Source organism: Sturnira hondurensis, unplaced genomic scaffold, assembly GCF_014824575.4.
Source record: "Sturnira hondurensis isolate 20B ecotype Veracruz unplaced genomic scaffold, ASM1482457v3 Scaffold0006437, whole genome shotgun sequence".
NCBI classification, from domain to species: Eukaryota; Metazoa; Chordata; class Mammalia; order Chiroptera; family Phyllostomidae; genus Sturnira; species Sturnira hondurensis.
The window spans coordinates 11,795,960-11,810,256 of record NW_028079068.1 but is presented as its reverse complement, the minus strand read 5'-3'; the positions used below and the strand labels follow the sequence as shown (position 1 = coordinate 11,810,256).

At 38.7% G+C, this 14,297-nt stretch overlaps 1 protein-coding gene across 1 annotated transcript in view; it reads right to left on the bottom strand.

Annotated features, from left to right (window-relative positions):
• Positions 1 to 14,297, bottom strand: part of GRM8 (glutamate metabotropic receptor 8) — an 830,046-nt gene that overhangs the window by 649,266 nt on the left and 166,483 nt on the right. Inside the window, exon 3 of the mRNA XM_037049282.1 lies at positions 6,691 to 6,907. Within this exon, the coding sequence (XP_036905177.1) occupies positions 6,691 to 6,907 (217 nt within the window). The remainder of the gene's footprint in view (positions 1 to 6,690; positions 6,908 to 14,297) is intronic.

Genomic DNA, 14,297 nt, shown 5'->3' with positions numbered 1-14,297 from the left:
ATTGGCATTACAATCAGAGCACTAAGTGGTGGGGGCTACAGCTCAGAGACTTACAGGAGCACAGCACTAAAGACAAGGCAAGATACCCCATGCTTGTCCTGATCTCAAACCTTTTAAGTGGCAACTGAATGAACAGAGTGAAGCAAAGACAGCTGTCAAGTGACACAATAACTATTTTGACAACCAGGGATGACAAGAATAAGATATGGGGTAGAATACCTACCACAGCAGTTGTGAAGAATTTAGGAGAACAGGGAGGACAGGTGGGCATTCATAATCTTTCTCTCTGACCTTTCAGGCAGAATATGACTACATTTGATGGCAGTTAACAAATCAAGCAAAGCCAGGCAGTACATTTATGATCCTCATAAAAATACACAGCTTTGCCACACACTGGAAAAAAATGTATTTGCCCCATTCTTTTCACTAGTAACACCTGATGATCAAATAGCACGTTGGAGTTTATGAGGATCATTCCAAAGTATTCTATCATTTGATGATCACTGAGCAGAGGCCTCTCATATAACTGACACAGAAATTAATCCTCAAAGTCTCATACTCAGTGAAGAGGGATTTAAAGAAGTTCTTGACTCCAAAGCAGGTTCCACTGCATCAAATTGCCATTGTTTACCAAACACTTAACAACAGCATTAGAATTGTAGGTTTGAAAGCATTTATTGAATGCTCTTTGCTGTTTTACATTAACAGCAGCTATAGCTACTCAGCAGTTCCTAAGTCCTAAATATTAGGAAAGGTGAGGGGGAGGAACAGCTTTGAAATGACTTTCTATTTGGTCACGTCCTGCAGTAACTGTTAAAATTATATACACTTTCTTTGGATCCCTATAAAGCTTCTGCAGGATCCGCATACCCACAGTTCCAATTTGCAATTTCCTCAGCCCTCCTTTGAAGTTATTCATGCCAATTACCTGGTGTTAATATTAATTAAATATAATTTGCAACTTGAAATGCAGTGTTATCAACTGGAACTCAGCTGTAGAAATATAAAGTAAAAGTTTCTATTGAATTAAAATGTTTCCTTTCATTTGTAGCATTTTACAACACTAATACTTCTGTCAAATTGATTTTTGCCTGCTGGAAGTCATTTTTCCAAAGCACTGCACATCTGAAGAAAAAAGCTGCTCTTTATGTATTCTTTTCTCTGTTGCTGAAAATATTTTGTTTTAATCTTGAAATAAATCCATTTCAGTTAACACAAACGTGGTTCTTGTTTATAACCCAAAAGAAAAAAAAATGCTTTCTTTTTAAAACAATACAGAGATAGTGTAAAAATATGATCAGTGGGCACTTTTCCATTGTAAAATAAGAATGAGGTTTCCTTACATTATTATTTGACCCTCACCAAAAATAAATCACTATTAAGTGTTTAGGCAAGGGTCAGTCATTTCATATACAAAAAAATGAATTAATTAAATTGGTCTATTGCATTAACATTCCAAACAGATCGTGCCAATGCAATGACCTCTGTGGTCCCTTCCAACTCTGAGATTTTAAGATTCTGAACATATGTCAGACAATAGTCAGAAGCTTCCAGCACTTGCAAATTAGGGGGGGAAGCCACATATGGTAAAAGATCTGACAGAATCATGTCTATTCTGCCCCCTATAACGTGTGTGATGATGACTCACAAGCCCGTCATCATCTTCAATGAACCATTCGTAAACTAAAGGGCTGATTAAGGGAGGTGTGCTGCCACACTGTGCAAATCCACAGTGAAAAAATACTAGGCTTTCACAAAGCCCTCTCATCTTCAAAGATCAAGCTTTAGCTTCCTTGCCCATTATAATAAGAGTGGTAGTATTAACATTTATTATCCTGTCTTCTTTTTAAAAGTAATATACTAAAGGAAGACAAAGAAGTAAAAGAACCTGTCTAAAGACTCAAGGAAGTCATTTCCCGAGTCACAAGCTATGAGCCCCAGAGCTGATGATGGAAAAGCATGAGCCCATATTATCAACCTGTTCATTACAATATCAATGAAAACATCATACAGATAATTAAAACAAGACAGAAATATTGAACTATGGTCCTAACAACTGAGGGTGTATAAGATGGGTGATAGCTAAGCCTTAACAACCAGGAGCAATTGAGCTATTTCCTTCCCTGAAGCCAAAAGAAACCAAAGGGGTAACTAAAGGCCAGAAATGACTCTCTGGATGTCCAAAAGTTTCTAAGTGTCATAAAAAATCACAGCCTCTCAGAATCACATAAAGTGGGGGTTTGAACAGCCAGTAGATCACTGCATAGGAAGTGCCCTCTGTGATCCTGCTGGGAAGCTCTTGACTACCTGGGTCCCTGGGAAAGTCAGACACTAGGATCCCACTACCTAACCCAGTTTGGAACCCTGCATTACCTATTATACAACCTCATCTACCTAAGTAACCAGAATTGGGAGACTAGAATCCTGTAACACTCCAAAGGAACTTCAAAACTGGTTATATTATGGGCTTCTCCATTAACCAAATTCTGTCTACTCAACATTCCTCTCATCCTTACTTCTAACCTTCTGGACTACCTCTCATCCCTGTCACTGGAAATTATCTCCCTAAATACATCCTTCTTCACTATTACCCCTGTTATTTTGTATTAAATTGTGTCTCCCAACAAGATATGTTGGTATCTTAACCTCAGTACCTCAGCATGTGACTTTATATGGAAATAGGTCCACCACCGATGTAATTAGTTAAGATGAGGTCATGCTAGAGCAGGGTAGGCTTTTATTCAACATGACTGGCTTCCTTACAAGATGAGAATACACAAGGGAGAAGATGGAAATGCAATGAGAAAGGCAGAGACTGGAGCAATGCATCTACAACCCAATGAACACCAAAGATTACCAGCAAACACTAGAAGCTGTAAGAGACAAGGAATAGTTCTACTCTACAAATTTCAGAAGCAGCATGGCCCTGCTGACACTTTGATTTCAGTTTCTATACTCAAGAACTGTGAAACAATACACTTCTCTGTTGGTTTAAGCCACTCAGTCTGTGGTGTTTTGTTACGGCAGCAGCAGGAAACTAACACTTCCTCTCAAGGACACTGCTTGGTTCTCCGTCACCGTAACACACACACTCTCAGCTATCCACACTCATAAAAGTTCCCATTCTGTTAATAAAGTCTGCTGAACAACCTTGAATTTTTCCTCAGGAACTCCTGCCATCTCCCACCATGGAAATATTTTTCAGAGGAGCCTGAGGGCCCTCCCATGGCCATAAACCCACCAGAAGAAGGGAACACTCTGCCACACTCTTAGCTTTCCATTGCTAAGTCTGGGCTGTTATTCCCATACTTATTTTTTGCATTTATAACAATTTTATTTTTTCCAGCCTTACTGAGGTATAATTGAGAAGTGTTGTATAAATTTAAGGTAGACAACATTACATTTTGACATACATATACATCATGAAATGATTAAGACAATCAGCTAGTTAACATATTCATCACCTCACATAGTTACTGTATTTTGTGTGTGTGGTGAGAACACTCAAGATCAACTCTCGTAGTAAACTTTAAGTATGAGACACGGTCTTATCAACTATAGTTACAATTCTGTACATTACATCTCCTGAATTTATTCATCCACATAACTGAAAATTTGCACAATTTGTCCAACACCTCTGCATTTCTCCTGCCTATCCTGTATCCGGCTGAGATTGATATTGCAATGGCTTCTCAACTTCTCCTTACCTTCTGGCTCTCACCTGTATAATCCTAAATACACATCCTAACAGATCCCTCATTTCTCAGCAGTTCCCTCCATTGTTTGGCATGTAAAAGATAAAATTACCACCCTATGGAGTAAAACACTGAACCATGTGTCCACATTAAGCTTTCTTATTTTGTCTCCTTACTATAGAAACTATGCTTCAGTCAAATGTTGCTATTTGCTGATCTCAAACATATTTTTAGCCTTCTTCCGTGAAAAACCTACAGTAGGGAATGCATTGGGATGAGACTATAACAACTCAGATACCAAGAAGCTATTTGTCTTTGTTTTATCAAATAACTCCTGTCCCTATGATCCTCAGAAGGATTTTCACTAGGAAGGGCCATCACTGACATCTCTGTTCATGACCGTCACTTACTCATAAACTGCATTCTCCAAGGTGCATGAAAGACACTTCCCCCAATCTCAGATTTTGTTAAAATGAAAAAGTTCTAATCAAACCAAACAAACAAGTTATCACTAAACATATTTTCATTTCACTATCATTTCATTAAAATCTGTCTGAATTAATCAAAGCTAAAACACAGAATGCCTTCTTCTGCATTGCACTATCTTAGTAATGAATGTTTCTAAAGAGAGAAATTCAGAACAGAGCACAGGAAAATTTATTAGAGTTGGGAAAATGTATAATTTTATTAATAGGCAGACACTCCAGAAAATAAATTTATTACTTGACTCCTATGTCAAGATACTAAAATTTTTAAAAACACATTACTAACATGGTGACAAAGATATCATCGATATTGTAGCAAGAAGAGCAAATGTTACAGAACTAATGAATTTTCATTAGAGTCATCAGTTCACTTCAGAATGGGTTAAGTTGCTACCATTTGCCATTCCCATTAATATCATTGTCATGTAAAAGGTTTAATTTTCAGCTATTTTTGTTCTAGATAAAATCTTTGTCATTAAAATGAGGAAGGATTTTGATATTTAATATATTCCATGGCATACTCTAGTGTGGTGCTAATTTGGCATTTTCAGTATTCTGCATATTAATTGACAATCCTGCCTTCCCCCATTCCCCAGATAAGTGATAACAGAAATAGAATGGACAGCCAATCAAGTCACAGAATACTGAAAGGATCAAATAGAAGAAACATGTTGCTCTAATCAGGAGCATATGCAAGGCACTAAAATTATTTTCTCCCATAAGAATGACTAAGATAGAAACAGGAATAATGAATGGCACCATCTGAATCCTTTTATGTGACAGCCTTCCAAAGCATAGCAATGCCCCCTAGAAAGTGAAAACAGTATTTCTTGTTTTACTCAAAAGAATAAAACTGCGATCTCGCTTAACTTTTAGAACAACGTGTTTTATCAGATTCTCCAACAATTGGGAAATTGTGTCCTGTATTTAATTTCTCATAGTCATCTCTTTCATGCACACAAAATGTGTCCTGTAGTGGAATGATATATAGGATCCTTACAGAAAACTTACAATTTCAATACATACTCTGTTTCCTTCTCTTGATAAATTATCATTCTGGTAAGAACTGACATCAGCTGCTTAAAAAATGCATTAACCCTAATTCCAGAAGCTATTATTTTCATTTTAGTGAGCATTTCCTCTAAGGATAAACTTGGAATTCTTATCCAAGAAGGTAATATAATTTGTCAGCATTTAAAGTGCTTTGCATCGTTTTTATAACAATAGTAATATAGGTTTAAATTCCAAAGAACAAACATTATGGCATCATGGACATTCACAACAGGTGTGACTAGTTGTCCAATTAAATCAATTAACCCAATCTGTCCCAGAACACCAGGCCCTTTCTCCTTTCCTAGGTCTTATGCAACAGTATAAGCACTGGAACAAATTTTAAACATACCAAACGTGTAAAATACATTTCCATTGCCCTACTATATTGAAAACAGATCCCAAGCATCTGCAAATCTTTCAAGAGAAGATCTTATTCCATAAATTATTCCAAAACTCTTTGTTCTTGCTAATTGTAAGTCCAAATTACTACCATGATTTTTTCCTGAGTAGAAGTCTCCAGGAAAGACAATAAATTATCAACATAATTTCTTCCTTCAAGTTCAAAATTTCTCAAAACAGCCAATAGGCACTTTAATTTGGCCACAAAATAGTATGCTTACAGAAAAAAATGCAAATTTTAGTCAGTAATTCTTAATAATAGTATTTTTTAAGTAACAGTAATATGTCTCCTTTCATCCACAAAGTTATGTTGTTGACCAATCAGCAATAAGATTTGTCCTCTAAGTTGTTTTTTGTTTTGTTCTGTTTTGTTTCCCTACACAGTGAAATGGATTTATAACCTCATAAATAAACATGCACCTGGTGCAATGCCTACAGAGATTTGGATGAGCATCTTGAAAAAAAAGTCCACAATGGAGTTCATCAGCACCTTGTTCTAACCAAGTTTTTATTACATTCTGCCCTTCATTCCACTGTAAGCTCCAGTGTTTAAGGTAAGAATAAAAATGCAAGAAGTCAAATACTACAGCATGAATATCACTTAAGCATAGTCTTAGAGGCTACTTCAGTATAATTTTAAAGTGATTACCAGTCTTAATCCCTCTAGAGGTGGATGTAAATTCCACTGCCTTTTTTTTAAATTTAATGACTTGCTAATGTAAACTTCCAACTAGAACAATCAAAAAGTATGTCATTTATTCAAATTTACAGTGGCTCTAATGTGCCAGCAAGCTCCCTTGTCAAAACAGACAAGTTTAAAAAATGTCTGACTGAGTCAGGAGCTCTACTTCCTAAATTAGCACCAAAGTGTCACCTTGATAGCCCGTGAACAACAAAATCATTTATAATAAACCTCGCTTCCCCCTAGAGTGGACAGCCTAGGTCATGCATCTGTAGGAGTTCTAATCATTCCATACAGATCAGAGAGTGCTTGGAGATGATAGGACTTCCGCAACCTGTCACCTCCAAATACAGTCATCTGATAAATATATGCTTACCAATCTCCCTCGAGATCTGAGTGAACGCCTCCACACCACTCTCTCCATAGTTGCCCTCAGAAGCCAATGTCGAAACATAATTCCACCCCAGTGCCGTCACAATGTCCACCATGGCTTGCGCTTGGTAGGAATCAGGTGGGACCACCCTGGAGAAGAAGTCATACCTGGTGTTGTCACTTAGCTCTGGGGCTGTGGATGCATAGCTGATTTGAGGTATCTGCAAAACAAATGATAAGTCATTTCAACCCATGAGGAATCGTGTGGAATGATGGATTGTCACAAGAGTCTGAACAGCCACAACTATATCAGAAACCTAGAGACAGCAATGTGAGCCTGAAAAAAAAGGTTCTATAACCAACAATTTCATTAGAAAGTATTTTATAATGGTCTGTAGGCTCACTTTCTTTCAAAACACATTTCTAAACAGCAGGAAAAAATTTAGTTTTGATTCAGATTCTACTGTTTCTGAAAGCAAAGCAAAATATTTGTGCTTTTTCTTGTTGTTGCTGTTGTATTCTGTACATGACAAGTTCTAGGGCAAAAGTGAGGCAGACATGGAGGTATGGTATATACATGCATCAGAAATTGTCTCTGAAATTGTCTTTGGCTTTAGGACATAAAAGCTACACAGTGACAAACAGACTTTAATATGAGGGTTTTTTTACACTTAATACCATTTCAGTTTTAACATTACCTTTTTTGAAATATTTGAAATATTTAGTTTTGCAAGTCTAGTCACTGATTATTAATATAATGATTCTCAAAGAAATATATGGGACTAGCCAACCATGTGTCTTCTAATAAAAATATTTTTCCAACCCGCCCCCCAAAAGACATCACAAAACAGGAATCCATACAATAATAATTCCTTATGGAAAATAGACTATTTTCTGAAATTAAGGGGGTGAATTGCTAAATTTTCAACTAGGAATCCTATGTCATTTTCCCTAAATATATCTGAACTGAGCAACAAATTGGCTGCATGCCACAAATCTGTCCCTTAAAAAACTTTTAAAATGTGACATTCACTCTATGTCCAAGTGAGGACTCTGTCTAACAGAAGAATACATGGTTGCCAAAGAAGTACCTTGGAAGCACGTGAAGTCTAGACACCAAGTGGGAAAGAACAGTGCAGCCACGGGAACTGCATGTCCAAAGGCAAGCAGTCAAGAAAGGGCATGATAGGATACCAAGGAAAGAATGTCAAAGAATAAAACCACAAAGCTAGACAGAAACTAGATGATGAAGTGAAAAAAGGAAGTGTGGGACCTGTAGGTACCAAAAAGGCAAGGAAAGGTATAGGTTATGAGAAATGTGGAATGACTCTTAGTCCTATGATTTTGGTAAGTAGGTAAATGATGTTTGCTATTTACCATGACAGATTTTTTAAAGGAAATTTGTCAGACAAAAAAAGGTAGGTTTAACTGCTGATTTGCCTCTCTTGAGATTCTTGTGAGATGGATGAAAGCAACTAAATTGTGGGCAATAATATTGGGGGATCTAGCATTTAAGAGCACCTTTGGAACTGAAGGAAAAGAAAGGTGGGAGCATAATGGAGGTGGTAGTAAAGCATGTGATCACCCAAAAAAAGTGTAAAGGGTGAAAAGAGGGCAATTTGGGAGGGTGAGCTTGGCAACTGTGTATGTCCTCCCTCCTCTGCTACCATGATATGATGTGAAAAAGTTCAGTGGACAAAATGACTACAAGATGCCATAACACAGGGTGCTTGGTTGAAGATGCAAGTTTGAGTCATACATGAAACAATTAACTTTACTCTCCATCAGATACTGCACACTCTGGGACCCACAACCCCCTCCCTGACAAATGATTCCCAGTCCATATAAATGATCTCCTCTTCAAATCTGTGAAAAGACCTCAGCATCTGGATTACTTAGATCTAGAAGGTCTAAGTCCCAATGGTGATCAGTGAAGTGACACTGAACATCCCAAAATTAAAAAAAAAAAAAAATCCAGCCCTGGCTGATATGGCTCACTGAATTGAGTGCCTGCCTGTGAACCAAAGGGTTGCTGGTTCAATCCCTAGTCATGGCACATGCCTGGGTTGCAAGCCAGGTCCCCAGTAGGGGGCACACAAGAGGTAATCATAAACTGATATTGCTCTCCCTCTCTTTCTCCCTCCCTCCCCCTCTGTCTAAAAATAAAAATAAATAAAATATATTTTTTAATCCTCAGTTACCCAAGAAAGCAGAAGCACAAGAATGTGCTTGGAGCTCTCCAGGGTGCTACAGAATTCATTCAGCTTCTGGGCAAGCTGCATCTATGTATATTGACTCTAACAATGAGTTAGCCTATTTAACCCCCAATTCTTCCTGGTCCTGTTCTCCTAGTGGAATCACATTAACTTCCTTGTTAACGTTGTGGGTTCATAAAAACCAGCCTGACCTGCCTCCTTCCTGCCCCTTTGCTTTTTCTGCCAGATACACCAGCCATCTCTTGGCAGATAGTTCCCTTGATTAAGCTTTGTGCTTTTGTAATACATGACTACTCAGCCAGAACACACCTCCACATTTCTAACAATACACAAAATGTTGGCCTTTTTTACCTTTTATTGCTTGCATCGAGAGGACCTGGGAAATAGACAATAGATGACTCAGTGAGATCTACCCATTATGAGGTAAAACTTTCCCAAAGATCAAGACCATGTAAATTTCTCTGTTCCAATGAAAGTTGTTCAGCAGCCTGATCTTTGCTTTGGAAGGAATTCTGTGCATGATGACCGTGGTGCGCTGGGGGGCACGGTGTGGGATCATTCTATAGGAAATGATATGGCACACTTCCTTGCCCTATTCAGATGTGTAATAATCCTCCCACTGAGGGCTATTCAGAGTCCAGTAGCAGTGGAGCTACCCAGAGTCCAGCAGTAAAGTGCCTTACACAACCTCCACCCTGCCTATAATAATGAGCCACCCCTTTCTAAAAATGATCACAAAGTGTGAAAATTGAGTGTTTGAACCCAAAACTAATTATCTCAAATTACTACCTTCAGTCAGTCACTTTCAGGGCTGTTTAATTAGCAGTCAGCATCATGTTTAGGATTAATTAAACAGGTGTAAAGGGTATATAAAATAAAAGTGCAGATAAAAAATAGTTGTTTGAATAACTGGATAAAGGACTTTCTCCCCAAACTCTTGAAGAGTTTTCTCTTTGTCCATCAACTTGTAAAGAAGAAATGTGAGAGTATGTTTGTGTTTTCATTAATTCAACATTTGCTCTATTACCATCTACAATAGTAGACATCAAGGTATGTTGATAGTATTTTAAGTATATTTTGATTGTGCTATTACAGTTGTCCCATATTTTTCTCCCCTTTATTCACTTCTGCCCTGCACTCCTCTCCCACCAACATTACCCACCCTTAGTTCATGTCCATGGGTTATAGATATAAGTTCTTTGGCTTCTCCATTTCCTATACTATTCCTAACCTCCCCCTGCCTATTTTGTACATACCAATTACTCTTCTTATTCCCTGTACCTTTTCCCTCATTGTTCCCCCTTCCCACTGATAACCCTCCATGTGGTCTCCATTTCTGTGATTGTGTTCCTGCTCTAGTTGTTTGCTTAGTTTGTTCTTGTTTTTTTTAGGTTCAGTTGTTGATGGTTGCAAGTTTGTTTTCATTTTACTGTTCATGGTTTTAATCTTATTTTTCTTAGATAAGCCCCTTTAACATTTCATATAATAAGGGCTTGGTGATGATGAACTTCTTGAACTTTACCTTATCTGAGAAGCACTTTATCTGCCCTTCCATTCTAAATGAAAGCTTTACTGGATAGAATTATCTTGGATATAGGTTCTGGCCTTTCATAAGTTCAAATACTTTTTTCCAGTGCCTTCTTGCCTGTAAGGTTTCTTTTGAGAAATCAGCTGATAGTTCTATGGGAACTTCTTTGTAGGTAACTGTCTCCTTTCCTCTTGCTGCTTTTAGGAATTTCTCCTTATCTTATCTTTAATCTCGGGTAATGTAATTATGATGTTCCTTGGTGTGTGCTTCCTTGGGTCGAACTTCTTTGGGACTCTCTGAGCTTCCTGGACTTCCTGGAAGTCTATTTCCTTTGCCAGACTGGGGAAGTTCTCCTTTATTATTTTTCAAGTAAGGTTTTAGTTTCCTCACCTTTCTCTTCTCCTTTTGGCACCCCTATGATTCAGATGTTGGGATGTTTAAAGTTGTTCCAGAGGTTCCTAAGCCTCTCCTCATTTTTTTGAATTCTTGTTTCTTCATTCTATTCTGGTTGAATGTTTATTTCTTCCTCCTGCTCCAAATTGTTGATTTCCAGTTGAGTCCCAGTTTCCTTCCCTTCAGTTGGTTCTCTTTATATTTTGCTTTATTTCACTTTGCATTACCTTCACTTTTTCCTCTATTTTGTGATCATACTCAACCATTTTTGTGAGCATCCTGATTACCAGTGTCTTGAATTCTACATCTGATAGGTTGGCTATCTCTTCATTGCTTAGTTCTATTATTGGAGTTTTGATCTGTTCTTTCATTTGAGCCATATTTTTTATAGTAAGAGGTGGAGCTTTAAGTATTCACCAAGGTGGGGCAACTCAGGTGGCTGGATTAGGCCACTGTATGCAGGGGGAGGGGTCAGAGAGAGAACAATGTTGCTTGCTTGGCTCTCTGCCAGCTTTCAGTCACTTCCCCTGCTATCCACAGCAAATTGGGCACCTCTGGTGCTGATTCCCAGGTGGGTGGGTTTGTGTATGTTCTAGGAGCCTGTGGTTCTCTCCAACAAACTCTCCTATGAGGCTGGGAGTGTCTCATACTGCCACAACCCTATAGAATTTTACAGCCAGACATTTTGAGGTTTCTTTCCCCATGCTGAAACCCTGGTTTGCACAGTCTGTATCACTCCTCAGTGTTCCTCCAGGTTCATCCACAAGCAAACATAGGACTACCTGGTCCACCAGCCACCATCCTGCCTTCCCAGTCCTCCAGCTGCCACCTTGCTGCACATCCTCTCCACCCTGCCCCTCCTCCCAGTCTGGATCAATGTTTCTTCTTTAATTCATTGGCTGTCAGACTTCCATACAGTTCAATTTTCTGGAAGACCTGGGGGTTTTGTTTTTGTTTTTAAATTTGTTGTCATCCTTCTTTTGGTTGTGTGAAGAGGCAAAGTGTATCTACCTACACCTCACCTGGCCATGAGTCTGGTATGTTGATAGTACTTCAAGACAACTTTTCAAGCTGTCATGAAATCATCTCACTTATATTTTATTGTAGTCAACCACTAAGCATTGGCTCATTAAGTTTTCTAATTTCTGTGCCAGCATCCCCAATATTTCCACCATCCTCAAATTAAACCCCTACTGGCAACTGAAGTGAGAACACTTTTAAAACCTGAAATGTTTATTTTTCTCTTCCCTACACTAAATCCATCCAAATTAATCCCTCACCCTGGAGGTTTCATCTACCAGGAACAACAACAACACTAAAAAGATGGTGGCTGGGGAATAGAAGTAGAGAGAGAAATGAGAGGGAAAGTAGAGGAAGGTATTAGGGGAAACATTCTGCATCAGCTCGCCTATCCTTTGGAAGAAGCAGCATCCTGTATAAGCCTCTGTTAACTCCTACTTGCCCATTCAAAGGATAACATTCAAAGTCCAGACTGGCTCATGAAGTCCAGATATCAGACTCTGTCTCCTCCTCATTCCAACTTCATGTCTTCGCTGCCAAACCCTGACCCCATCTGCACCCCTGCCCATGGTGGGTTTTGTGCTGACTTTCTTCTCTCCTCCACCTGGTGATCTTCTGCACAAATGCAATATCCACCTTCTTGGGAAGCTTTCACTAACTCTCAGGCACTTTTTGCTCCCATAGCCTCCATCATCTGACATTAGAGCAATGACAATATTCTTGCTTATAAGCCTCTCAGGAACAGTGTCCCTGGTAATTTACTTGGTACCCCCAGCAACTGACAGAGGAAATGCTCGAGGACTGTTTGGAACCATTTATTAAAACTGTGGCAGGAATTTTAGTACAGCTTCTTTCCCATAACCTCCTACCCTGCAATCCACCAAAATACTGTGCAGGCTAGTCTCCAGTTATCCCTCTCAATCCTTCTCTGCCCTGCTGTATGTCTTAGGAGGCTTTTCTATGACTGCAGTACCTGGGTCTGTTGCCCCAGGCTTTCAGGTGAGTTTGGCCAGTGGGAGACAATAAAAGATGAGAGGGAAGGAGAAGACAGAAGCCAGAGCATTGATTTTCCCATCTCCTTCCTCTTCCTACCCCACCAACTCAGTGTTCCTCTAAGTAAACCCTCATCCACCTCTAAAGCTCTTGCCAGGTTCTAGTGACCACTCCCTCCCCTTGTCGCTTCAGGTCCTGCCACTGTTGCTAGTACCTGAGTATTTCTTTATCCTGTGTTGTTTTCTTTCACTGTTCCCACACCTTATAAATATTCTTTTTGTTAACCTCCTTTGAATTACCCCTTGAGTATACCAGAGTTTAATAATATATTCTCTCTTCCAGATCTCTGTAGCAGAAGCATCTTTTACCATGCTTCCCTACCCTCAACCCCATCCTACCACTTCATCCTCCTCCACTCACTGTCCCATCCACTTCTTTACCCCTGTCCTTACATGACTTTTTCCTTTCTCTTCTCTTTCAGTGCATTAAGGCATCAAATTGCATCATTTGAAAACACCTGACATTTTGCTTTTTTAAATTTATTTTCCTTGTGCTGAGGTTTTATGTGTTTAAGATAAAGCTATATTACCATTACCCAAATAAAGCATATTTGAGGCAATTAGTTGTACAACTCATCACCATACCCAACTTAAAAATTTGCTTTAGATCCCATTTTTCTGATTGTTTTAGTTATAAATAATCCTTCTCCCATTACATTTTCATTTCGGCCCACAGGTCAGGAGATTCCTCAGCCCTCTTGGGGAGTTCCGCAATATATATTTTCTACCTAGATCTCCATCTCTTATTTACTCTTCTCAAATGGGAGGGGAAATTGGGAAGTCAGAGTTTTATATTGATTGAGAAAGAGTGCCAAATGGGCTCTCCCTTAATTTTCTGGCCTTTCTACATACATCCCTTCTTTTCTCTGCAGGGTAAGGAGACAAGGCAGGACCTCTCTTCTTAAAAAGGAACCCTAACCTTCTTCTCCATCTTCCATGCACAGTCAGGTGTGTGAGAGCAGCCTACAGTCAGATCACTGGTTGAATAAGTGGACTTCAGGTCTTTCATGCAGGCAGAAGCACATTCTAAGGTTGAGATGTGGTATGGAAGTAGGAAGCACCATTTTGACCTCAAGTCCATGCTGAATTCTTTCCAGTTTAGCCCTTAACAGACAGCCATATGTTGAGGGAGTTATTTGGTAATTGCTCAGCTGTTAGTAAAACTAATTACTTGATCCTCATTTACTTAGTTATTCTGTGAATCTTAGACTTATAAACTCTATGAGAGTCCAAAAGTCTGACTTAGAGCTCAAGGAAGCAGAAGTTCTATATCAAAAGAAAGAAATTCATTTACAACCACTTGGATATTTTTATAAAAATAAAACAAATATATATGCAATATATATATATGTACATATATATATGCAAATACATATATTCGCCAAAAATGTATATATACACA